Below are 26,474 nucleotides of genomic sequence, written 5' to 3'. Positions count from 1 at the left end.
TATTTACAGTAAAACACCCTTCACTGGGCCTGGGGTGTACTCAACAATGGAGTGCTTGCCTAGCCTAAGACCCCAAGTTTGATCCCCAACACCGCAGGAAAAGACAAAAAAAAAAAAAAAACAAAGAACACAAAAACAAAACAAACAAAAAAACCTTTACTGCCAAATAAAGATGACACAGAAATAGCAAAGAGCTTTATTTTCCTATTGCTGTCCAGCTTCATTTAGCTATCAACAACCTGAGGGAATGTTTCTCTACGTCCTTTGGTTCCTGAATTGTTGATGCATCAACAGTCACAAACACTTCAACTTAAGGAGTAAACAAGTAGCTTTAGCTTCTCTTTAAAGGCCACTGGATCCCCGGAGGTTGGCTGGCCTGCTGCCAGGCCCTGAGATCCCCACTGGGCGGGAGATGCCAGCAGGAGCTGGACCAGCACTTTTCTCCTGCAGCTCCGTCCTCACCCCCAGGGGAAGAAACTTCCGTTTTCCTGTTTCTCAAAACCAAAAGCCTTAAGATCGACCAAACTTTCCAAATCAGGACGCTTGCCAAGCCTTGCTGGGAACACAGTCATGTCCCCCCCGACCCCGGCTGTCAGTTTTAGGGCTCCACCGTCTTTCTGGGTGTCCCCCTCACCTGTGAAGACTGCCTTCCTCGGGAAGAATCAACGGAACTAGAAAAGAAAACCTACCCCTATGAAAGCTGTGCCTCAGGCACAATCCAGAGACACGAACATAAAGGATACTGACACCTCACAGCCCAGGCTGTCCTCTGTGGCCACCCACAATCCCTGCCCACACCTTCCCTTCTGGACACACAGGCCCCATGGTCCTCAAGGACAAGTACCAAGAAGAGCTTGAGCGCCTTAGGGGTGTTGGAGCTGCTGTGGCTCCTCAGAGGGCACCTGGGGCTGGCACTGCGGGCACCACCAGGTGAGCCTCTGGAACCCGCCTGGGGGCCCAAGGGGCTCCTTGAGGAGCTGGTGCCCAGCAGGACACTGCTCCTTCCGGTAGATCTGCGTGTGCTGTGGCTTGCCCTGGAACTTTCCCTGAAGCCAGCCCGTACTGAACTCCACCACGTGGTCCACCAGGGCCTCCCGGCGAGAAGCACTCAAGAGTGAGCCCAGAGAAAGGGGATGGATCCTGGCTCTGTACAAGGCTTCATTCTTAATGATGTTCCCTGAAACAAAGCAGGGAAAGGATGAGGAGGGACACGCAACAGGCCACAGTGAAACCACCCCAAAGGGAGCAGAGCTGGTGTGGTGGCGGGGAGCATGACCTCTGTCACACTGGGGGCCTCCGGGGCAGGGCGGTAGGCTCCGCATCCATGCCCTCTGCAAAATGCATTTGGCCACACTCCCCCTGAAGGCTGTTGGGAAGCAAAATGAAGTAACACATGTGGGTCCCACATCACAGCCAAGAGGCTGCAAGAAGGGCCTGACACCTGACCGCCTGCACTGGAATCCCAGCTCGACCAGATCCTACCATATGGCCCTGCAGGTTCCTTGGCCTCTAAGTTTCAATTTCCTCATCTGTAAAACAGGAATGGCTTTGCTGGTTTTTGTGAGCAGTCAGTGAGACTTCACCTAAGAACGCTGAGCTCAGTGGCTGGTAGAAACATGAACTGTTCCGATGCCTGTTCCGTGCAGAGTTAGGAGGTCTTATTCAATTATTTGTCTATTCCTGCCTCATTCTTTATGAAGCCAGCCTCAACCCCTTCTTCCAGAATCAATGCCTCTCTTCAAAATATCCCCACAGTTTCTCTCTTTAACCCTACTGGGCCTTTATTATACCCCACCTCATCTCAGGGGAACTGGTCTGTTTTGCTGAGCCTTTTTAAACAATGGCTGTGTTAGGCTGAGAAGGCAAGTTTACCAGAGGCAGGTGTGCAGTAGGTTTGGGGGAATGGATGAATGAAGTGACTGCCCTTTCCTGTTAGTGAACAGAGGACTCCCAGCTGCCTGCAGACCCTGGCCCCGTGCCTCTTGGTGCCAGGATGGCGCTAGGCAGTGGAGGACACCAGGGGCACAGGCACGGCCCCTGCCCTTCAGGAGGTCACGCCCTAATGCACCGTCAGGAAGCATAGGCTAAGAATCCAGTCAGGATACAAATTCTGAAGCAGAAGTTAGAAAATGCTTATCTAACCACCTCTTGTTTTGGGGGCAAAAGGTAGTAACAGAGATTGAACCCAGGGGTGCTTAACCAGTGAGCCACATCCCCAGCCCTCTTTTGTATTTTATTTTCAGACAGGGTCTCACTAAGCTGCTTAGCGACTTGCTAAGTTGCTGAGGTTGAATTTAATCCTCCAGCCTCAGCCTTCTGAGCCACTGGGATTAGAGGCGAGCATCACATGCCCGGCTCTAATGACTAAATACTAACTTATGAAAGAAATATAATGCTAAATTACCAATCATCCATTTTACATCCTGAGATTCTGTGTAATTTTAAAGACCAGGGAAGCTAAAGAGATAAAGTCATCATGTCAAGACCAACAGAACTATCCTCAGGACTCGAGACTCCCAGATGAATGACTTTTCCATTGTACGACTCTGAGGGGCTCCCCCCTGACCCGTCAGTCATACCTAACCCTGAGAAGTATCTCTGGTTCAACAGTGTATAGCACACAGGCTGAGCCTGGCCCAGAGCCTCCAAGGCTTGTCCTCGATGGAACTTTTCAGACAAGATGTCACAGGTAGGTTCAACCATAGGAGAAGGGCTCCAACACATCTGGCAATTATAAAACGCCAGGAAGCCACCACCACCAAAGTGTAGGATCAACCTGGAAGAAAGAACAAACCACATGCACATGAGCTTCCACTGTTTCAGGTCACACTACGCTGCCACTCTGACGAACCTGGGGAAAGCCAGGCCTTGAAGAGAAAATGGACGGCTTTGTCAGAGTCACAGACATCACAGAGCTAAATGGAGTTGTTAGAACAAAACATACACGTGGGTTTATTTTTTCTGAGTATCTTCTGTTCACAGAAGAAAACCTGGAAAACAGAACAGCTCAAAGTTCAGGGGGTCTGACGACCTAGAACACAAAAAGGGGGCTCACCAGTAAGGAACACAGAGAAATGGCTACAGTGAGGCTCTACCTCCAGCCCCAGGCTAGATTTACCAAAAAGACCCAATCCCCTGAGCTGTCAGGGACAGACCATGAAGTTATAAATGCTGATAAAGAAATGATGGCAACCTCAAAGACAGCTAATCAGAGCAGAACTGCCTCCACATCTGAAGGGGAAGATCCCTGAGCCCATGCCTTGGATGGAGTGAATGTCCCTGGGGAGAGCTGGGACCAGGAGAACCCACTCTCAGTGCCCAGGAAACCACTCCAAGAAAAGATACATACCCAGCAAAAATCACACCAGCAATGGTCTCAATGGGGGAGATGGGGAGAAGGTGAAGAAGTGAGCAATGGAATTCTGTAACAGGTGCCATGGGACACCAGTCAATGGATCGTGATTATGACAGTGCACCAAGAACCACGGCGCCAGGATCAGGAAAGAGTTCTTGAAATAAAAGATATCCCTTTTAATGTTATTTAATGTATAGTTACAATATAATGATATTAATTAAATTCAATAACCTGGAACTGAAAATCCAAATCAGCTTGACAAACTCTGAAACTGGGGTGAATATGATAGAAAATTATTAACAAGTAGAAATACTCTAAAAGATTGATCTGAAAGGTGGGGAGAGTAAGCAAAAACAGTCTTAATTTTTATGTTAGTAAAATCTGGATGGTTAGAGCTTCAGTGGGGCACAACCATAATGCCAGCAACTCGGGAGGCAGAGGCAGGAGGATCCCTAGTTTGAGGCCAGCCTGGAGATCCTGGTGGGATCCTGTCTCAAAATAAAAGAATTAAACAGGACTGGGGCTGCAGCTCAGTGATAGAGTGCCCCTGGGTTCAATCACATGTATTGCAATAAATAAATAAGTAAAAACTAAAAAAAGACCCTAAACTCCAAAACATTTTGGAAATTAATTAAGAAACAGTCTTCTATAAAGAAAGATTATATAAAGCAAGTATTATTTTCTTCAAAGACCAAAAAAGAGTATAAAACTCAGGCAAGCCGAGTAGGGGAAAAAAAAGGACAGAGCCAACTATAAAATATGAACAAGAAAAAGGAATTGACAAGAGGGTAACAGAAGAGGACAATACGTGTTCACTCTGTGACCACCAGGGTGAGCTCTGGAGAGAGCCTGTTTCAGCGAGAGCGGTCCAGGTCCCCCAGCTTGTGACTAATTCCAACATAGCACCTCACCAGGTGTGGCCAGCAGGGAACCCAGCTGGGGCCCTGAGCAAGCCGTCCACTCAGTGGAAGCCTAAAAGCAGCTCCTCCCTCTGGCTGCTCCTGGGTGTGTATAAAGCCTGAAACTGCAACTGCTTTTTGCTGCTGGCCCAAGGAAATAACCTAGGAGTGGCAATGTGCAAAGCCAGGACAGCCTCAGGAACGGGAGGCAGGACTCAGAACCAGCCAGCTCCAGAGAGCCTCCCTCGGACCTCCTGAGCTACCTGAGCTGCCCAAAGCATCCTGTGGGCCCTACATGATACTGTAAACAAAGACAAAGTCTGGAACCTAAAAGCAAAATTTGAAAATATAAGAGTCAGGAGGACCACAAGTCTGAGGCCAGCCTGGGCAATTTAACATGATCTTGGCTCAAAAAACAATAAAAAGGTCTGGAGATGCAATAAGTGGAAGAATGCTTGTTAGCAGGCATCAGGCCTTGGGTTCAATTCCCAGCACCACCACCTAAAAAACCCAAAACAACAACAACCAAAACCCTTCAGGTGACTCTGGAGTAGACGGGACCTCTCTAGTCAGAGGGAAACTTAGGAGTGACCAAGAAAAACACTGTTGACTACATAAATAGTAAAAACCCCAAATGTCAAAAAGCATCATAAACATAGTCAAAGGACACCAGAGAGCCTCAAACAATAGAGGCAGCACATATCACAGAGGCTACCAGACTGAACGTCCACAAGCTTCAACAAATTGATGAAAAGAACACAAAGGACCCAAAGCTATCGAGAAGGCAGCCAAGCCAGGCTTCTATATAGCCCTGAAAACTTGCAGCCACAGAACGTTCCTTGTCTTCACCAGCAACTCCCCTCTGGCACAAGCCCCAAGGAAATAACCCTAAACTTGGAGCTGGCTGCACAAAGTCATTTTTCTCAACATTCATAGATTAAAACCTGGGCAAACCTGTCCCTAAGCTCAGAGAGCAAGAATTTGAAAGGTTAATAAAATAGGTACTTGTCACTCCGTTTTTCTATATGCTTAACAAAACACTGTTTGCTAATCTTGTTCCCAGGATGTGCTGTCCCCAACTGTGAACTGTTTGCTAATCTTGTTCCCAGAATGAGCTGTCCCCAATTGCCAAACTACAAAATGTAACTTCTCTCCCTGCCCTCTCCAAGGAAAGTATATAAGCTCGGCTTAAGCTGTTCTCAGAGCTCTCTCTCTCTTTGCTCTAGTGAGCTCTGAGCCCCAGCATGCTGGTCTCCAAATAAACCCTCCTGCTGTTGCATAAGACAGTCTCTTGGTGGTCTCTTCCTCCGACGTTTCGCCGGTCCCTTACATTTGGTGCGTTGGCCGGGAAGAGCGCATCGCCGGACAGGGAGACCCCAACAGAGAGCATGAACTCTCAGAGCCTTTCTGGTTTTTCGGTTTGGGTTGGCAGAGTGTGGTTGCCAGCGGAGAGTGTGAGCTCCTCCTGGCAGTGGTGGACAGACGTGTCCTGAAGCCACAGGCCACATCTTTCAAGGGACGCTTTGAAGGACTCTGGGAGGGACGAAAGTGCCCTCATCTGGGAGGGACAGAGGTGCCCTCATCTGGTATATTCTGCTGCCAACCCGTCTGGTCTTGCCAGCAATTCTTTCTCTCAGGTTGAATTCACTGTCTGTTTTTAATCTTTGCCTCTGAACTTGTGTTACACGTTTACTGTGTGTGTCCGTGTTTGTGTCACATTTGTGTTGTCCCTGTCTTTGTTCAAGTAACTTTCATTATGGGACAGAGCCATTCCACACCTATGTCCCTGACCCTTGATCACTGGACTGAAGTCCGCTTAAGGGCTTAGAATCTTTCTTTTTCAGTAAAACGCCGGACCTGGCAGACTCTCTGTGCCTCAGAATGGCCCGCCTTTGGAATTGGATGGCCTCCAGAAGGATCTTTCTACTCCCCACTAATTCGAAAGTCGGAGATATTGTTTTTCAGCCAGGGCCACATAGCCATCCAGATCAACAGCCGTATATCTTAACTTGGCAGGACCTCTGTGAATCTCCTCCTCCATGGGTGAAGCCTTTTCTTGTCCCTGTCCCTGCTCCTACTCCTCCCCCCACGATTCTATCTCTCAAACCCTCTGCTCCTCCTCCACCCTTTGTTCTCCCTGAGTCTCAAGATTTGACTCTGCTGGACTCTCCTCCCTTTCCTTATCCCCTACCTTCATTCCCCAACCCCCAATACCCTCTAAGTAATTCCCCTGCTGCTGACTCAGCTTCTCCACCATTGGAGGAAGTTAAGCCGGCCCAGCACCCTCCAGATGACTTCCCCGAGGCACACATAGCCCCTCCTCCCCTGGAGGAAGCTGGCCCGGCTAAAAGAACTTGCCGGCAGCGAATGATTAAAAACCCTGAAGCCCCCGTGATACTTCCCCTCCGTCCTTATGGGCCAATGATAGAGGATGGCCATGGTGGAGAAATGCAAGCCTACCAGTATTGGCCTTTCTCCTCTTCAGATCTATATAACTGGAGAAATAACAATCCCCCTTTTTCCAAGGACCCCACCCGGCTCACAGGTCTGATTGAGTCATTGATGTTTTCACACCAGCCTACTTGGGATGACTGCCAATAACTCTTAGGCACTCTCTTCATGACAGAGGAACGAGAGAGAATCCTCCTGGAAGCTAGAAAAAAATATCCTCGGACCAGATGGGCGACTGACACAACTTCCCCTTGAACCGACCCAACTGGGACCCCAACACCTTTGAAGGTAGGGAGCATCTGTCCACTTATCGCCGGGCTCTAATAGCGGGTCTCCGAGCACCCGCTAGATGGCCAACTAATTTGGCCAAGGTAAGAGAGATTATTCAAGGGCCTAATGAATCTCCCTCTATGTTTCTGGAGAGAATTATGGAGGCATATAGGAGATAGACTCCTTTTGATCCTCAGGCAGAGGATCAAAAGGCATCTGTCATGATGGCCTTTATTGGGCAAGCTGCCCTGGATATTAAAAGAAAGTTACAACACTTAGATGGATTACAAGATATGACTTTGAGAGATTTAGTCAGAGAAGCCGAGAAGGTATACTATAAGAGAGAAACTGAGGAAGAGAAGGAACAAAGGAGGGAGAAAAAAAGGGAGCAAAGGGAGGATGAAAGAAGCTAAAGACAGACTGAGGCATTGACTAAGGTCCTGGTCACAACAACAAATAGGCCAGAAGTTAAGAGACAGGGAGACAGAAAGGGATACCTGGGCCCACGCCAGAAGCCACCTCTGGCCTCAGATCAATGTGCCTACTGTAGAGAAAAAGGACACTGGGCCAAAGAGTGCCCTAGAAAGAAGCAGCCACGCCAGCCAGCCATTCTAACTCTGGAGGATAACTAGGAAAGTCGGGGCTCGGATCCCCTCCCCGAGCTCAGGGTAACTTTTGAAGTGGAGGGAACCCCAGTAAACTTTGAAGTGGATACAGGGGCAGTATACTCAGCCCTTAAGGCCCCATTGGGCCCTCTATCAACTAAAAGGTCTCTAGTTCAAGGGGCTAACGGCAGTAAGTATCGGGCTTGGACAACTAAGAGGACCATGGACCTGGGAAAGGAAAACTCCATCTCTCCTTCCTAGTGATCCCAGAATGCCCAGCCCCATTGATGGGCAGAGATCTGCTCACCAAACTCCGGGCCAGAATAACTTTTAACCCTGAAGGTCCCCAAGTGGAGTTTCTAAATCCTTCAGTAAAAACTCCTATAGTCATGGCTTTAACTATGTCAGTAGAAGATGAACATCAACTCTTCACACCCCCCAAGACTGATCAAACAGGCAAGCTATCCCAGAAATGGATAACAGATTACCCAGATGCCTGGGCAGAAAGTGCTAAATTAGGCCTAGCTGTAAAACAACCTCCAATAACAGTAGAGTTAAAAACCTCAGCCTCCCCAATTAATATTAAACAATATCCTCTGAGCAAAGTAGCTAAAGATGGGATAAGGCCCCATTTCAGAAATATCTGGCCTTAGGGGTCCTAAGGCCCTATCAATCGGCCTGGAACACTCCCTTGCTACCAGTAAAAAAGCCAGGAACTGGGGACTATCGCCCCATTCAAGACCTAAGAGAGATCAACAACAGAATGCAGGACATTCACCCCACAGTACCTAATCCGTACAATCTGCTTAGCACCCTGAACCCTGAGCGAAAATGGTATACTGTCCTGGACTTAAAAGATGCTTTCTTTTGCTTGCCTCTGCATAAAGATAGTCAGTTGCTGTTTGCTTTCGAGTGGGTAGACCCAGAAACCGGAACGTCTGATCAACTAACTTGGACTAGACTCCCACAGGGGTTCAAAAACTCCCCCACTCTCTTTGATGAAGCCCTCCACAGAGATCTCAACAACTTCAGAACTACGCACCCCGAAGTCACCCTGCTTCAATATGTGGATGACCTGCTACTGGCAGCCGATACCAAGGAAAACTGTGAGTCTGGGACCCAAGCACTATTATCCGAGCTTGCTCAACTCAGGTATAGAGCTTCTGCCAAAAAGGCCCAAATTTGCCAGCAAGAAGTAATCTTCCTGGACTATTCCCTTAGGGGCGGTAAACGATGGCTCACTGAGCCCAGAAAACAAACCGTTGTGCAGATACCACCCCCATCTAACAAGAGGACAAATGAAGAGGCTAAATTGGCAGCCCTAAACGGAGTAACCATGTTAACACTTTCCACACCGGGGGAACATAAGGACACAGACACTGAACTCCTCGACTTTACTGAGCCCAGCCTGCAATTTCAGAAAGCCCTACACTACGTTAAAAATGTACATCAACTCACTCACCTTGGTTCAAAGAAACTGCAGGCATTCCTGAAGGATCAAGAACAGAGTTTTCCACTAACCGGCTCACAGCAAAAGGAAGTAACTGAACAGGTAACAAAAGCCTGTCGGGTCTATCAATTGGTTAATGCTTACCCCTCCAAGCCTCCTGTAGGAAAGCGCCTTCGAGGAACCAGACCAGGACAATTTTGGGAAGTGGACTTTACTGAAATTAAGCCAGCAAGGTATGGACTTAAATATCTCCTAATCTTTGTAGATACATTTTCAGGATGGATTGAAGCCTTCCCCACAAAAAAAGAAACGGCGCAAATGGTGGTCAAGAAGATCCTGAAAGATATTTTCTCCAAGATACGGCCTGCCTAAGGTAATAGGGTCTGATAATGGACCGGCATTCATGGCCCAGGTAAGTCAGGGGTTGGCCAGGACCCTAGGGATTAATTGGAAGTTACATTGTGCTTATAGACCCCAGAGCTCAGGACAGGTAGAAAAAATAAATAAAACCATTAAAGAGACCTTAACGAAATTAAGCTTAGAGACCGGCATAAAAGATTGGACTATGCTCCTGCCTTATGCACTGTTTCATACAAGAAATACTCCCTCTGTTTCTTTGTGTAACCTCACCCCCTATGAAATTCTCTATGGTGCCCCTCCTCCAGTAAGGGACCTGACCCCAACTCTAAGACCTAACAATCCCTTCCACACCCCCTTGCTTGACAGACTTAAAGCTCTTGAAAAAACTCAGTGATACCTGTGGAAACAGCTGGCCACTGCCTACCAACCTGGGGACAAAAGAACTCCACACCGATATCAAGTGGGAAACTTCATCTACGTAAGACGACATCAGGTGTCATCCCCTCCATACCATAGATAATAGAAACAAACATTATGGATGTAGGGACACGCGAGCCAAATGCAAGTTGGCTAACCTAGATTACTATGTTTGCCTGGCGGACTATCAAAGCCACAAACAGTCACGGCTGTGTGGGGGAAAAACTGACTTCTTCTGTAAGTCATAAGGATGTAAACATACAGGGGCTACCTGATGGAACCCAAACCTCCGCCCATTCTCAGACCATTGCCCCCTTGCTGAAGTAACAGGTACTGAGGTATCTCTCCACCCATTCACTCCTCTCTTCTCCTGTCAATGCCCACACCGGGTCCCACCAGGTCCTCTTACCAGCTAACCCAAAGCTCAAACCAGCTGAGGAGATTCCTCAGACCCCTATCCAAGATGTAATGAAAATGGTCTTTAAAGTTGCTTTGTCATCACTGAAAACAGGTTACTAAAAATTTAAAGTCCCTCACAGGCTTTTTGGGATACTCACTCCAGTCTTCCCCTCTTCTCTACCTGTTCTACTACTCAAGTTTTTGTTGCTAGGAAAATCCCAAACCCCTTTCCCATTATTCTTTTACATCTCTCCTTCCTCATTCTCAGATCCACGGAGCTGCTCTCAGCACCGCCTTCCCCGTCCTCCCCCTCTATACCAAGCCCACAGAAAAGTCTTAACTGACCTTCTCCAGAAGTCTTCACCATGGCTGACTTTAGGACTTTTAACAAAGAGTTCAGTATAGATAAACTTCCTCTTTTCATGTTGCCCTGTTCTACTTGGCCACTGGCTGGAAAAATCAGTACTCCTAAGCTAGACACCCCCTTACTAGTTTTTCACAAAATACGTGAACAGGGCCTCTGGCCTTGAGCTGGGGCTTCACAGAGATGGCTACATTTCTAAGATAAAAAAGTTATCAACAGGGCTCCATGGTAACAGCTGGCAGGAAAAAAAAAAAGAAAGAAAAAAAATTCTCCCCCTCCCAGGTGTCCTTGAAAAGTTAACTTGCCCAGAACAGAGGTAAAAACAGAAACAAAAACTGCTTTTTGTGAACTTCTGCAGACTGTGAACTTCTGAGCCCCTTCCCTTACATGTTGAGTACAAAATTCTGAAACTACCTAAACTTGGGGTTCAGGGGATTCATTGATTATAACAGAAGCAGTGCCCTCTGAATCCGGCTGCAACCAAATAGGACTGTTTCCCTGTCTTCAGTGCTATCTTAGGTGCCTTGCCTTGTCCGTCCCTACAACAGTATAATTCTATATACTTGAACATTATTTATGTTTTCATGAAGTGGTCAACAGATGTGGTTAATTATGTAATGGTGCAGATGTTTCCCAGAGTGCTCTATCATGACGCAGGTTCATTTAAAGATCAAATAAGGGGACATACAACCCGGTTCCGCTAGGAACCTGTATCCCTCACTTTAGCCACCTTATTAGGAATGGGAATTGTTGCAGGGGTGGGCACAGGGACCACTGCCCTGGTCCATGGGACACAACAAATGACCCAATTAGAAACAGCAATGGACCAAAACTTAAAGATACTAGAAACCCCCATCACAGCTTTACAGGAATCTTTAACCTCTCTCTCTAAAGTTGTTTTACAGAACAGGCGAGGGTTGGACCTCCTCTTCATGAGAGAAGAGGGCCTTTGTGCTGCATTGAGAAAAAAAAATGTTGTTTTTATGCCGACCATACTGAAGTTAAAAAAAAAAAATCTATGAGTAAATTAAAAAGACGCCTTGAAGAGCGTCAGCGAGAGAGAGACCTAAAAAGGGTGGTATGAGTCTTGGTTCACACAGTCCCCCTGGTTAACTATGCTTTTATCAGCCCTGGCAGGTCCTTTAATAATTCTTATATTGTTGCTAACTCTAGGACCCTGTTTGCTCAACCATGTAGTTTCCTTTCTCCAAGCCCAAAACTGGACAAGTCAAACTTATGGTAATCAGACAACAATATACCCCACTAGCAGACATAAAATGTGACACCCTCCAATGATCACTTTTATGATTAAAAGTAGCCAGAAGAAGAAGTGGAAAATGAAAGGTTAATAAAATAGGTAGGTACTTGTCACTCCGTTTTTCTATATGCTTAACAAAACACTGTTTGCTAATCTTGTTCCCAGGATGTGCTGTCCCCAACTGTGAACTGTTTGCTAATCTTGTTCCCAGAATGAGCTGTCCCCAATTGCCAAACTACAAAATGTAACTTCTCTCCCTGCCCTCTCCAAGGAAAGTATATAAGCTCGGCTTAAGCTGTTCTCAGGGCTCTATCTCTCTTTGCTCTAGTGAGCTCTGAGCCCCAGCATGCTGGTCTCCAAATAAACCCTCCTGCTGTTGCATAAGACAGTCTCTTGGTGGTCTCTTCCTCCGACGTTTCACCGGTCCCTTAGAAATTGAGGCATGAAATGCTCTTCAGAGACCATCTGCCCTCAAGTACCACATGTGTTGGAAACTCCCCTTCTCCAGGCCACCCCAGGGAGTCACGATCTCCCCGTCAGGTGCAGACCGCAGCCTACTTCCCAACCTGGGTAAATACCACAGCCTCTTCTGTCTCCTGAACAGCAGGTGCTAGGGTTGGCCATCCACATGGGCGTGACCCCCCACACCCAGCACCACACCCTGCCATGGTGGGGACCTCAGGAATACTGCAGACCCTGCCAAGAACCCCGACATCCACACCATTACCTGGGCATAGGATCCCTCCAGTCACCTCTCTTGTTAGCTTTCGTGGCTCTGGAGAACTCATTCACCCAGACACTGCCAAACAGACCAAAGCTGACCTGCAGCCACCGCGGGGCTTCTGTTGCAGGGCCATCTGTCCCCAGACCCTCGGGAACACTGGGGTCAAGCTCCACGGACGGGCAGGATTCATCAGAGGTTTTGAGTCTGCTGGGCCCCAAGGCTGGCTCTGGGGCCACAGTCTCTTCCTTCCTTGCTCCTTTCTGTGGAGGCTCTGCCAGTGGGCTGCTACCAGGGGACCCCGATTCTTCATCTGGATCAAATCTAAGGAATAATTTTTTTCCATGAACCTAGGAAAAAATGAACATGGATCTAAGCTTTACAGACCCAAAAAGGAGCTAAGGGCTACACAGTTACCCAACTGCCCACTGACTCCTTCTCCTTGCTGTGAAGCCGCCCCAGATTGCGTATCTGGGTCCTGCCTTTTGATCTTTTTGCTGTGGTGGTGTGGCCAGTTGGCCCATGGCTTTCAAAGTGACTAGAAGCAACTGGAAGAATTAGATTAGTAAAAGACAGACCTATGCCAGACAGCACAGCCACCCTAGAATATCTGAGCAGAATGTTTCCAATGTTTTCAGGAATTGGCTAAGAAATGAGCACAAACCAGGTGCCGTGGCTACACCTGTAATCCCAGTGGCTCTGGAGGCAGGAGGATCATGAGTTCAAAGCCAGCCTCAGGTGTCCACCAAGAGATAAATGGGTAACACAACACGGTATGTCCATAACGGAACAATGTTGTATTAAAAATAAAAGAAATTTGGGGGCTGGGGTTGTAGCTGGGTTCCATCCTCAGCACCACTAAAAACAAATAAATAAAATAAATCTAATAAAAGAGTTTATCTAAAATTTTTTAAATAAATAAATATTTTTTTAAATGAAAGAAATTCTGACACGCTACCACATGCAGGAAGGTTGAGGACATTGCACAAAGTGAAACAGTCACACAAGGACAAATGCTCCCTGACTTCACTTCTATGAGGCATCCAAAGCAGTTTAATTCCTAGGGGCAGAAGGTAGAATGGGGGTTTCCAGGGGCTGGAGAAGAAATGGGGAGTCAGTGCTTAATGGGTTCCGAGTTTCAGCTAGGAAAGATTTAAAAAGATCTAGAGATCTACCCAACAATACCATGAACATAATTAACTGAATACTGAACCACACACTTATAAAAGGTTGGTTAAGATGGTAAATTTTGTTATGTGTTTTTTTTTTTAATTTTTTTATTTTTTAGTTTTCGGTGGACACAACATCTTTGTTTGTATGTGGTGCTGAGGATCGAACCCGGGCCGCACGCATGCCAGGCGAGCACGCTACCGCTTGAGCCACATCTCCAGCCCATGTGTTTTTTTTATATACAATAAAAAGAAAAAGTAAGATACACACCAGAGACTAGGAGAACATGGAAAGAAGAGTTGGTGAGCACAAGAAGATCCACTCTGTGAGTTACCAAGAGGCCCAGCAATTCCAGACCCATGGGAACTGAAACCACACACCCACACGAACACTTGCACATCAGTGTCCACAGCAGATTACTCCAATTATCCATCAGCTGATGAATGGACATCATCAATCATAAAATGTGGCATACCCATGTAGTGGAAGCTATTCAGCAACAAAAAGGAATAAAGTACTGATACCTGCTATAATATACATGAATCTGACATCATATTAAGAAGCCAGTCATCAAAGAAACACATACTACATGATTCCACATATATAAAATGTCCCAAAGAGGCAAGTCTACAGAAAGAGAGTAGATTAGTGGTTGCTGAAAGCTGGGGTAAAATGGGGTGACTGCTAACGGGCACAGAGTTTTTTTGGGTGTAACATAAATATTCTGGGGCTGAGGGTAGAGCTTAGTGGTAGAGAGCATGCCTCGCATGCGAGAAGCCCTGGGTTTAACCCCCAGCACTGCCAAAAAAAAAAAAAAGATTAAAAGATTCTAAAACGAATCATGGAAAACTCAGTAAATATACTAAAAACTACTGAATTATGAAGTTTAACTTGGCAGACTGTGTGTTTTGAAAATTATATCTCAATAAAGCTGTTATAAATTTTTTAAATTTTTTTTTAGTTGTCAATGGACCTTTATTTATTTATATGTGGTGCTGAGAATCAAACCCAGTGCCTCACCTGCTAAGCAAACACTCTACCACTGAGCTATAACCACAGCCCAAAGCTGTTACAAATTTTTAATTGGCGGGTTGGTTAAGATTCTAAGTATGGGGCTGTAGCCCAGTGGTAGAGTACTTGCGTTGCATGCATGGAACACTGGGTTCAATCCTCTGTACCACATAAAAATAAACAAATAACATAAAGGCATGCTGTCCACCTACAACTACAAAAAAAAAAATTAAAAAATAAAAAGTCCAAGTAAGCTAGTGGCAGAGCACCCGCCTAGCAGGAACAAGACCCTGAGTTGGATTCCCCAGCACCACAAAAGAAAAAAAGTCAAAGTATGTAGTAACATTTTATTCCTAAACCCACCTCCAACCCACGGAAATGGGTGGAATACAGACATCAACAGCCACACAAGGACTGCCGAGCTCTGAATGTCCCATCACAGGAGCTGCATGAGTCACCTTCTGAGTGTGCTATGAGCAGTCAAGACAATTCCTACCAAGAAAGCAGAGAGCTGAAGAGGAAGGTGTCAGACAAACGGCTTGCAGAGTAGAACCCATCTTGTTTACTCCCCGTCCCTCTTCCTGTCTATAATTCCTTCTCAGACTGAAATGCCCATTTCCCCCCCCCCCAGTCCATCTAAATCCTCCAGTCTTCAAAGTTCATCCTCCAGGTGACAGGATGCCCCCTACCTGAGGTCCTCACTGGGCTCTTAACCTTGAGCTCCACTCCTCCCCATTAAGCACCGCTGTCAGTTTCCCTGTGGAGATACAAGTCCTTCCTTCCTCATCTGGTTCTGCACTCCTCAGGGGCAAGGACACAACGACAGACGGTAGGAAAGAGTGCTCCTGAGAGCCCCATTAAGCAGCTCCCCAAAGCCACCTCCTTGGGCCTTTCTTGGGTTCCCACAATACAGATTCTGCCTCAGCTTGCTGCGAAACCAGCTCTGGGTCCACCTTCAAGCACTCTTGCCGCACATCCTTCTGTCCACACTGCCATTTGCTAATCTTCTCTGAGTCCCAGCTCTGTGACAAGCACTATGATAAATGCGGGAGTCCAGAGACAAGGGACCACACCTTGCAGCTACAAACCTCCCATGACAGTCTGTACAGAGAGACCACAGCCTGGAGTTTGGAAGACCTGGCTCCACAATGTGGATAGTTCTCTGAAACATGTAACTCATGGGTGAAGATGGAAAGATAAAGTCCACTTGCCGTAGCAGCAAGCCGGTGCCTCGTCCCCATGACTGAATACGACTGAATCAAACACTCTAAAGCTAAGAGACTTGCTTAAGAGCTCCCAGCTAAGCAGCAACACAGTCTACTGAGTTTACTCTGTGGCCTGCAAACATTTACCCTGTGCCTCCTATGTGCTGGGTGTCCAGCTAAGCACTCAGGACACAAGGTTTATCCGTCTCCTTCACACCACAAGCAGCACAAATTCAGGAATAGGTACAACAGGAGGAAGTTCAGGTGTCCTCCTGGAAAAGAGTCTCACCTAGTGTCAAGCTTCTCCGAGGACAGATGGCCAAGTATAATTCAGAAACAGACTACAAATCACCATGGTAAACTGAGAGGGCAATTAGGAGAAAAGGGAAGACCTGCTCATGCAGGGGAGCAGCATGTCAAAACCCTGGGCAAGAATGACCCGAGCTGGGGCAGTTCAGGATGATCAAAGACAGACTGGGGTGGGTACAAAGGCGAGAGAGGCTTGTAGGGGTCAGATCACAGAGCCAGTGAGCCGCCTGAAGGAATTCTGACTCCTTCTCAGGAAAAAGATGGATGGTTTGAACCCAGACCTGCAGCAATCCTCTTTTCTTTCATCCCCACTGGCACAAGGATCAAACTTGGTTCCCAGCCCAAAGCTGAACATCAGACACAGCTGGAATAATCAGAATGTCTCCGGACTCTGAATGGGGGTCTCCAGCTCATGCCTCTGTGATCTTCAGAGCCCAAGTCCACGTAATGCCCACTTCTGGCTGGGAAACGTCAGACTGAAAGACCAGGACCCAAGTGGAGTCGTGCAGTGGTTGTCCAGGGCCAATGGGAGGGAGAGCATGAGACCTCTTGGGGCAGATTCCAGGGAAGGCACAGGATGGGCTAAGGGAGCCTGACTTGCAGAGGATGCAGAACTCACCTGGGTGTCCTGGAGCCACAGAGACTGAAGGGTGGCAGGGTATAGCTTCTTACTGCTGCCCCCTGTCTTGACCACCTGCTGGCCCACAAAGGGAGAGATCAGATGGTGAAATTTCCTCACAGATGGTCCTTCTGGCATCTCTGCAGGCAGAAACAGGCAGAAGAGACCTTAGCTCATTCTCTCTAGCACTCCTCATTCTCCCAGCTCTAAATAGCCAGTTTCTGCCACAAACTTCAACAGTCTATATGGTCAAAGAGAGAGCACAAGCAGGGACAGGGACCCATCAGAGGAAGAAAAGCCACAGAAGGGTGTGAGCCCACTTCTCAGGAATGAGTTCCCAACTCCTCTTGCCTTTTCTTCATTCAGCACACACTTATAAAGCACCAACAGCGTGCTAGCCATCACATCATGGGTGCCACCCACTTCGGTGGCCACCTGGGGAACGACCCTCATTGCCTTCTACCTGGACTGTGCGCTCCTAACTCAACTCCAGCTCTGTCCTCCTCCCCCTCCCCACTTCCCAAAACAATTACTCCAACCCTCTGCTGCTGAGGGAGCCCCCCACTTTTAGGGGACAATGGGACTTGGTCCTCCTGTGACCAGCCCTCAGGTAGGGGAGATGTGCATGAGATCTGCTCAGTCCTGGGGTTGAGGGGCGGCCACAATGCAAAGAGCGCCCAGAACCGACAAGTGCAGACACTGGCCAAGCCAGTTGAGAGCCGGGAGGGGCAGTGCCCAGCTGAACTACAACAATTATCCCTGACCACCACGGAGCAGCACTGGTTCCCTGCAGTGTCTTGCAGGCCATTTGTGACCTTCACCCAATCATCCAAGTTCACTGAGAGCCCCCTGTGTGAGGCAGTCTGAGTGTTCTGCACATCCCATCCTCACCCAGGGCACTACTAATCCACCTGTTTCCTCAGCACAAGTTATGTGCTGTAAGTCATGGTGAAAATTACGCAGGTATCTGGCAGGTGGCAGCTATTACTTGGGTGACTCTAACAAAAAATTTAAAATATTTTTTAAAAATTGAATATGCCTCTTACATTCCAGGAATTCTCATAGCCTCCTCAGCAGCACATTCCATAACATGCATCTTAAAATCTGTGACACTTTATATTCTCTGAAAGTGATAATGTTCCCCCTACTCAGACCCTCAAGGGAAAACTGCTGGGCTGGAGGTCGGCTTGCCAGACACAACCGACCTTCACCAGTTCTGAGCCCGACTGCCTCCTACACAGAAAGCTTCCCGAAAAGCCACCCTTTGCAAGACACCCACACCTTGAATCACTCGGCTCATGGACAGGTTTAAGTATTTTGATGGAGGAGGAGAAGTGGCCGCAAGATGAGAACCGAGGGCCCCTTCCTGCAGGACAGTTACAGCCAGGTCGCCAGGCTGGGTGACAGGCGAGGAAGGGGAATAAAAGGTCTTCGCTGCCGTTTCCAAGGCAAACTGCTCCCCAAGGAGAGTCTAAGATGACTGCCTTTCGGGGGAGAAGGGGGCGCAGAGACTGGAATGAGGGTCCCTGGAACTCCCGGGACAGAGGCGCCATGGTCAACACGCAAAAAGGAAATGAATTCGGCCAGGGTGTGGGTGCCTTTAAGAGACGCTTCTCAATTTTTCTGTATCTGCGTTTTCAGTCACGCACCTACGAGGCGCAGGAGCCAGACTCGGGCCCAGAGGCCCGGGCACCGGCCAGGCAGGAAGCCGGGGGCGGCGCGGCCCCGTCCTTCTACTCCACCTTCCGGGCAGGCGGCGGTCCAGGGCTGGACTCCTCGGTCGCGGTAGGCGGCCCCGCGGCCTGCCCCAGCTCCGCGGCGCACACGCCCGCCCCCTCGGTCTCTGCGGACGTGGGCGGGGAGGACCCGCGCCCCGGAACTGGGAGGTCCGCTCTGGGGGCGGGACTGGGGCGGGGCTCTGCCGTGGGGGCGTGGCAACCCCGCTCGGGATGGGCGTGGCGCTCTGCCCGGGAGCGCGGACTCCGCCCCTGGGGTGGAGGGGCGAGGGGCGGGCAATTCCCCCGGGAGGTGGGCGTGGAGTTATGTCCTGGGGGGCGGGCCGCGCCCCCGGGGTGAGCGTGCACCTGGGCCCCCCGTGGTGGGGGCGGAGTCTCCCCCCCCCCCCCCAGCGGAGTGTGTGCGCTTGGAGTTCTGTCTTGGGGGACAGGACCTCTTCCCTGGATTGGGGGCGCCGGAAGCAGGGCCGGTGGCAGATGGACAGGAGTAAAGGGCAAAAAGCGAGGTGGAAAAAAGACAGATTCTGGAATTGAGAAAGCAAAACACTCTTAGCACATTTATAAGGACAGTTACAGAGAAAAGTCTTGAGCTCCGAATGGGACAGCCTTTGAGTGGTTCAGGCCTTGACTCGGGCTAATGGGGTAATAATGGGGGAAAGGAAACAGATTGTCAAGAAATTCCTATGAAGTTTTTATTTGTGTTTTTTTCAGTGCTGGAATTCAACTCACTGCCTCAGGTAATGCTAGGTAAATGCTCTCACACTGAGATATGCTCCCAGACCCCTTTTTAAAGGATGGGCTATTTTACTTTATAAGATTTTAATATTATTATTTTTACTATAAGCATATTTTGCTTTAAAATATTAGTGTAAAGGGGGCTGGGGATATAGCTCAGTTGGTAGAGTGCTTGCCTTGCATGCACAAGGCCCTGGTTTCAGTCCCCAGGACCAAAACAAAACAGTGTAAAGCTGGGTGATAGTCCCAGCTACTGGAAGACTGAGCAGAAAATTATTACTTGAGCCCAGGATTTGGAGGCCATTCTGAGTAATATAGGTGTCAGTTTCCCTATAAAAAAGCATATTGATTTTTTTATTTGAAAGAATAAAGGCAATAAAGTAATAGGCTATTCAAAGATAATTACATTCTGTTGTTAGTTCTCCAAGGCGAACAGGGAGCCAGCATTTTCGAGTCAGTAAGCAAGGAAGTTTGGAAAATGCTGAGCAGGTGTTCAGGAAACGACCAGGATGGCAGTTCCAGTACCCTAATGGAGGGCCCTGAGAGGATTTATCTGGCATAGGGAGCCAGGCCCAGTCCCTGAACACAATATAGGTGGCCTCCATGGTGTCACCTACTTAAGGGCTAGGGCAGGTAAAGAGAGGAAAGCCTGGGGGTCTCAGATATCTAGGGTCAAGAGGACCCCTAGAGGCAGAGACGGGGAGGCTTGAGGACATGGGTTTGCAGGACAAGGTTTCCAAGTTCCTGTATCTGCTTCTTTGGGAAAATAGCATCCCTACCACAGGATGCCTCTTGCTTTAGGATCAGGCTCACTCCTTGGTAGCTTTCAGAATCCCTTGTTCCCCCTTTGTAGATTGGCTGTGCTTGGAAGGGGAGTCTAGCCTCAATCTGATAGAATGAATGCCTCCCATCTGAGATGCTTCTTCTGATATCAGGGGACTATGCAGGTAAGAAACTATATGGTTCACAGCTTGGCTCTGTCATTTATAATTATTCCTCTTTGGTTTTTTGTTTTGTTTTTGTTTTTAAGTTGTCAATGGACCTTTACTTTATTTATTTATATGTGGTGCTGAGAGTCCAACCCAGTGCCTCACACATGCTAAGCAAGCAATCTTCCACTGAGCCACAACCTCAGCCCTATAGCTATTGCTTATTGAGAAATTTCTATATGCATGTCAGTTTGTAAGTTCTTTACATGTTGACTCATTATTATCTGTGGGAATGTAAGCAAGTCACAATATCTTTGAGTCTATTCATTAAATTGAACATCTGTTTCGTGGTATTTTAGACATAAAACCATACTTTTCAAACTTTTTTTTTGGTATCAGAGATTAAATTCAGGGGCACTTGACCACTGAGCCACATCCTCAGTCCTATTTTGTATTTTTTAAAATTATTGTTAGAGACAGGGTCTCACTGAGTTGCTTAGCACCTCACTTTTGCTGAGGCTGGCTTTGAACTCATGATCCTCCTGCCTCAGCCTCCTGAGCTGCTGGGATTACAGGTGTGCACCACCTCGTCCAGTTTATACGTCTAAGCTTTAATGAGCATATGAATCACCTGGAAACCTGTTTAAACACACATTCTGGCTCAGTCCATAGCAGGGCTCAAGATTTTGTCTTTTCAACAAGTTCCTAGGGACTGATGCTGCTGGTCCAAGGACCACACTTCATGCTTGACATGCCAGGGCCTAAAGAATAGTACTTTGAAGCTGAAATAATGACTAAATGTGACATTAGTTAGGGAACACACATAACCAGTAAAGTGCTTAGAAACAAGCTGTGTAAAGATCCCCAGCTTGTACGGTTCCATTATTTAAAAGAATCAGGGTGGGTGTTAAAACCCAGATTCTGGAGTCCAGCGGACATGGGGTGAATCTTGATTCAACATTTGAAAGCCTTGTGACCTTCAAATGACTTAAAACTCATGGGCAATATCATCTTCATGTTTGTGAGGGTATGCAATGTTTTCTGTGGCTATGTAAAGCTATTAGCAGTGTCTTGTATGCAGTAGTGCTCAATAGGCATAGGTGGTTTCAGCAGAATTTTTTCAGTTTAATGTCTTGAAAACTCAAAGGATACTGGAGGTGGAAAAGGAGAGGATAGTGTGGGCGCCCCCACATGGTAAATGCACAAACTGCAAGCACCATGCAGGTCCCGTCTCCAGGCCTTCCTAGTGAGGGCAGGTAGGGAGTAAAGATGCTTTTCCCCCACCAGTTCTGTGGTACAAGAAGTTTGGACCCTCAGATGATCTCTGAAGCTCCCACAGTCTGTAAATAAGGCAGCATCCCGGCTCTGGGCTTCCTTTTCCTTAGCAGGATTCAGTTTTCATTCTGTTTTGTTTCAGCTATTGAAAGTCCTAGTAGCTTGTCTCCTGTAACCCCACTGAATTCTCACAGAGTCCATACCTCTACTTCCTGGAAGGAAGGTATTGAACAGTCCTCCAGCCCTGTCATTGGAGAACTGTGCCAACAGGTAGATTTTAGGCTGCAAGACAATCCTGGAGCCAAGAGCAGCTTCAGGGGCTTTGACGACTGCCCTGGGAAGGTTTGATTGCTCGGCTCCATAACTAAACATCAAGATTTATTCTGGGCCCAGCTTGTCTAGGGCACCATAGACAAACTTGCAATGTTTGGGGTGACAGACATAACCTTGCAGCCCTGGAGGACACCAGAGCCTCAGAGCAGGGGTTCTTTTTTTTTTTTTTTTTTTTTAGTTTTGGGTGGACACAATATCTTTATTTGTTTTATGTGCTGCTGAGGATCGAACCCAGTGCCTCACGCATGCTAGGCAAGCGCTCTACCACTGAGCCACAACCCCAGCCCCTCAGAGCAGGGGTTCTTTTTTTTTTTTTAACAAATCTTTTTTTTTTAAATATATATATATATTTTTTAAGTTTTCGGCGGACACAACATCTTTGTTGGTATGTGGTGCTGAGGATTGAACCCGGGCCGCACGCATGCCAGGCGAGCGCGCTACCGCTTGAGCCACATCCCCAGCCCGAGCAGGGGTTCTTAACCAGGGGAGTACGGAGAAGCTTCCAGAATTCACACACATGACCCTAAAATGCTGAGTGGTGTGCAAAATTGCAAGCTATGTTTACCTTTTGGGGGAACGTGAACACAGTTTTTGCACATTTACAGAGAAGTCTGTGACGCCCCCCCACCACATTAAAGACAAAAGAAAGCACTGCCCCAAATTGCAGAAATGACTGATCCTGAATATTTTGTCCTGGGAATCCTGCAGCAGGCCTCCTACTATTCCAGGTTGTAACTGCCACCCTCCCAAACCTGTCAGCGCAGCTGGGGAGTGAGGGAGAATGCCAAGGGCCTTGGGTAGTTTTCAGAAATCACTGAACTAAGCCTCAGGGTGCTTCCTCTTCAGCGTGGCAATCACAGACCCAAAAATGTCCCCCCGGCTTCCTTTGAGGGGATTCCTTTCCAGGGCCTATGGGCTTTTCTTCATCAGCTTCTCACTGATGTCAAATTTCTCTTATTTGCAGGGCATTTAGAACAAGGATGGTGACAAACATGGGCCAAATGATAGAATTCTGTTGGGGCCTCAAACTAAATGTGGCTAAGTGACACGCAGCCTGCTCTCTCAGGTTGTTTATGGAAGGTTCTGACTAGCAACAACTGTGACACTCAGAGTGCAGTTTCCAGGTGACTTCTCTGAGGGACAAGGCTCACTGGTTATATAATTTCTGAAATATCAAGCTGGGCACAGTGGCACACACCTGTATCCCAGTGGCTCCAGAGACAGAGGCAGGAACATCACAAGTTCAAAGCCAGCTTCAGCAATGGTGTGGCACCAAGCAACTCAATGAGACCCTGTCTCTAAATAAAATACAAAATAGGGATGTGGCTCAGTGATCAAGTGCCCCTGAGTCCAACCTCCTAATTCTCAAAAATAAAAAATAATGATTTCTAAAATTTCTGTTAGCATCATAAAATCTAACAGGAAAGGTTGTACTTTTCACCTGTATTGCACCAATATCTAGACTCTAGAAGGAGCACATTCAAATCTCAGGTTCTGAGGTTTCCTCTGTGCCAAGGACCCACAGGGAGAGGCAAGTCACCTTCCTGTGACTTCGTAGGCATGGACACTACATCTAATCCAGTGGTTTCTGATGGTGAAAAATGAGGTAAACCCAAATGATTATATAGCTAGAACTGTTCAAGACTTGGGGACCACGGTGATGATGTGCCCAGCAAGGGGAACTCTGATGAGACTGGAGACCACTATAAGGAATTCTCCAAGGCAAGGTATACAGATTGCATTTGAGGATGTCATAAAGATGGGGACGAGGGGCTGACCTCCTGAAAGTGTTTCCTGCCATCCCACTGCAGCCCCACCTGTGAATTCTTTGACTAATGCAGCAACTCCTTGATTGGAAGTCATGGTAGACGGCACAACCTACTGCTGTGCTCGACAGAGTCCTGGTCCTCAGCCCATGTGGACTGTCTCTGTCTTTCCTCACCCATCTGTCTTCCATCCCAGATAGACAGCTTCAGATAATTAAGAACCCTAGAAATGACAGGTGTTTTCCATTTTTTTAAATTGAGTTCCAAAAGCCAAAGGACAGAGGAGAGAAGCTCAATCTCAAAATGTTTACATCTCTAATTATGGTTCATTTCACTTGAGCAAATTCATCTTCTAGACCAGGCAGCAGAGGAAACTAGTAACACAGCCTGCAAGCATGGCCCCCAGTGCAGAGCTGGCCCAGTTAACTCCTGATGCTCAGAGATTCACTGACCAGGAAGCACTGACTTCCCATGACCTGAGCTGGCTGGAACTTCTGTTGTGCCCAGTTACAGACTCTTAGGAATCCAGTGGTTTGTAGGTGAGGGCCTCATCTACCACCTGCCTCCTGCACCTACCTGAAGACCTCCTCACCTGGGTCTCTTCACCAGCCTAGGGTGCCCACAGGCGTTTCATGATCCCTCCACGTTCTTGTTGACAGAGGGCACAGCTGTGCTGCACTGCTCTGGAAAACTAAACCCTCAGTCCTGGGGGGTGCCAGCCCAGGGATGAGGTAGCAAGGCGCAGGCCAGCGGAACTGGACTCGGAAGATTAGGCTTCTAATGTCCTCTTGGCTTTGCACTTGGTTCCCTGTCATTTTCAAATCAATAGCCTCCTTGCAAATGCCCCTGCCGCGGCCATCAGAGAAACACAGAAGTCACAGGGGAGCCAGAGCTTACAGGGTGGCCTTGGGCCCCTGGAGGCTAAGGGAGAGAAGCCTCAGTAACTGGATGAGAGTGACACCCGGAGGGGCAGGCAGACCAGAGGGACAGGTGCCTGAAGAGAGCGCTTCCCAAGCTGCACCTGGACGCTCTTGAGGCTGGTCCTTGTTATGGGACAAGACACATTTGCATGATTGTGGAATGATGGCATTTCAGGGGCAATCTGAAGAGTCATTCCCAATGTCACAATATGATTCAAAAACAAAACAAAACAACCCTCAGAACATCCACGGTCACTCCAATGGTTGTGTTTCACAAACAGTGCATAAGTCAGTGCTATAGTTGGCACCTTGAATGACCCCCTAAAGGTGTGGGTGTTAAAAGTCTTGGTCCCCATGGTGGTGCCACTGGGGGACAGTGGGACTTCAGGAGGGGAGCCCTAGGGAGGTCCTTAGGTCATGGGGGCCTTGGCCTCCTCCTGTCCCCTTGGTGTTCTGGAGATGAAATGAGCTGTTTACTCCTCCACGTGCTCCCTGCCATTGCCAACCAGAGGCCCGAAGCCATGGGTCTACCCGGTCTTAGACTGGAACTCCAAAACTGTGAGCCAAAAGAAACCCCTACTCTTGATGTTAAAGATCTCAGGCATTTTGTCCTAGTGACGAAAAGCTGACACAGCACGTCAAGTCTGGGGGTCTGGGGTGGGGGTTCATCCTAATAGATCCCTGCTCTGTTTGGTGCACAATTACAGCTAACGAGCTACGGCTTATCCCTCTTAAGGGCATCCGAATGTCAGGATTAATGCTCTATAACTGGAAAATGACTTACCCTGGGCTTAAAAAGATTCTATCACAGCCAGAGTATGACCAGGGGTGACATGAGGGGTTTCTTCCATAGATACGCACTCCTGGGCTGCTTTATCGCCCCACTAGAAAGCCTTTCATCCTAATGATGCTGTTTTTACAATCCCCACTCTCCTCTCCCCCCAGCCATGTTCCAACTCTCTGGAGGTGAATTCTTTTATACTGTCCCCATTGGTGGCAGTTCCCCTGCCCTAGGATGTATTTGGTTTGGGGAAGCAGGCAGTCTGGGGAGCCAAGAGACTGTGGTATCCTATTTCGGTGGGTACCACTTGTAACTGGATTAGGAACGAGGTGATCTTCTGCTATCCTATGGAATTTTGATTTGAAAGTCATTACTGAAGGGAAGTGGCCCAATTGTTTAAGAAAAGATCTAATCATAAAAATTATGTGCTTTCTGCCACCAAGGTGGCTTTTGGCTTTGAATCTAGCTTATTTTAATTTTTTCCCCTACATCCCCAGTCCTTTTATTATTTTGAAATAGAGTCTCCTTAAGTTCCTGAGGCTGGCCTCCAACTTGTCATCCTCCTGCTTCAGCCTGGGATTACAGGTGTGTGCCACTGCACCTGGCTTCAATCTACCCAGTTACTTATACTCAGGTTATCTGGTACTCATCCTTGGGGAAGAAGTTCACTGGATAGGCCTGATGATTGCACAGCAAGTTTAAGAGCTCACGGTGTCACATAGAAGAATGGTTGTTGCTAGGCACAGTGGTGCATGCCTGTAATCCCAGTGGCTTGGGAGGCTGAGGCAGGAGGATTGCAAGAAGTTCAAAACCAGCCTCACCAACTTAATGAGGCCCTAAGCAACTTAATGAGACCCTGTCTCTAAATATTAAAAAAGAGCTGGGGGAAGTGGCTCAGTGGTTAAGCACCCTGGGTTTCAATCCCTGATACAAAAAGAAAAAAAAAGAACTGTTATAAGTGGATTTCTGGTTGTCATTGTTGTTTTGTTTTTGTTTCTTACCTGCTGGAAAATATTTAGGTTACTATGAAAAGTTAAATGATTCCAACTGCCCAGGAGGTTTGGCAAAAGCCAGGTGAGATGTAGGACCATTCTGATGGCCATCTGCGTGGCCATCCCATCCCTAGGGGGCTGAAT

The 26,474-nt window shown here is 47.8% G+C and overlaps 1 protein-coding gene across 1 annotated transcript; it reads right to left on the bottom strand.

Moving 5' to 3' along the window:
* Positions 1–155: 155 nt before the first annotated feature.
* Positions 156–18,725, bottom strand: NEIL2 (nei like DNA glycosylase 2). Its single transcript, XM_081269095.1, has 5 exons — positions 18,513–18,725; positions 16,864–17,003; positions 12,556–12,899; positions 2,580–2,776; positions 156–1,177 (listed from the first exon to the last, which is right to left on the bottom strand). Exons 2-5 carry the CDS (start codon positions 16,999–17,001, stop codon positions 864–866), a joined length of 993 nt encoding a protein of 330 aa, XP_081125221.1. The 5' UTR covers positions 17,002–17,003; positions 18,513–18,725; the 3' UTR covers positions 156–863.
* Between the last annotated feature and the right edge of the window lie 7,749 nt (positions 18,726–26,474).

This window comes from Spermophilus citellus (genome assembly GCF_964194105.1).
Source record: "Spermophilus citellus genome assembly, chromosome: 16".
Taxonomy (NCBI): Eukaryota; Metazoa; Chordata; class Mammalia; order Rodentia; family Sciuridae; genus Spermophilus; species Spermophilus citellus.
Note: the sequence above shows the minus strand (reverse complement) of the source record. Positions and strands in the feature narration are given on the sequence as shown.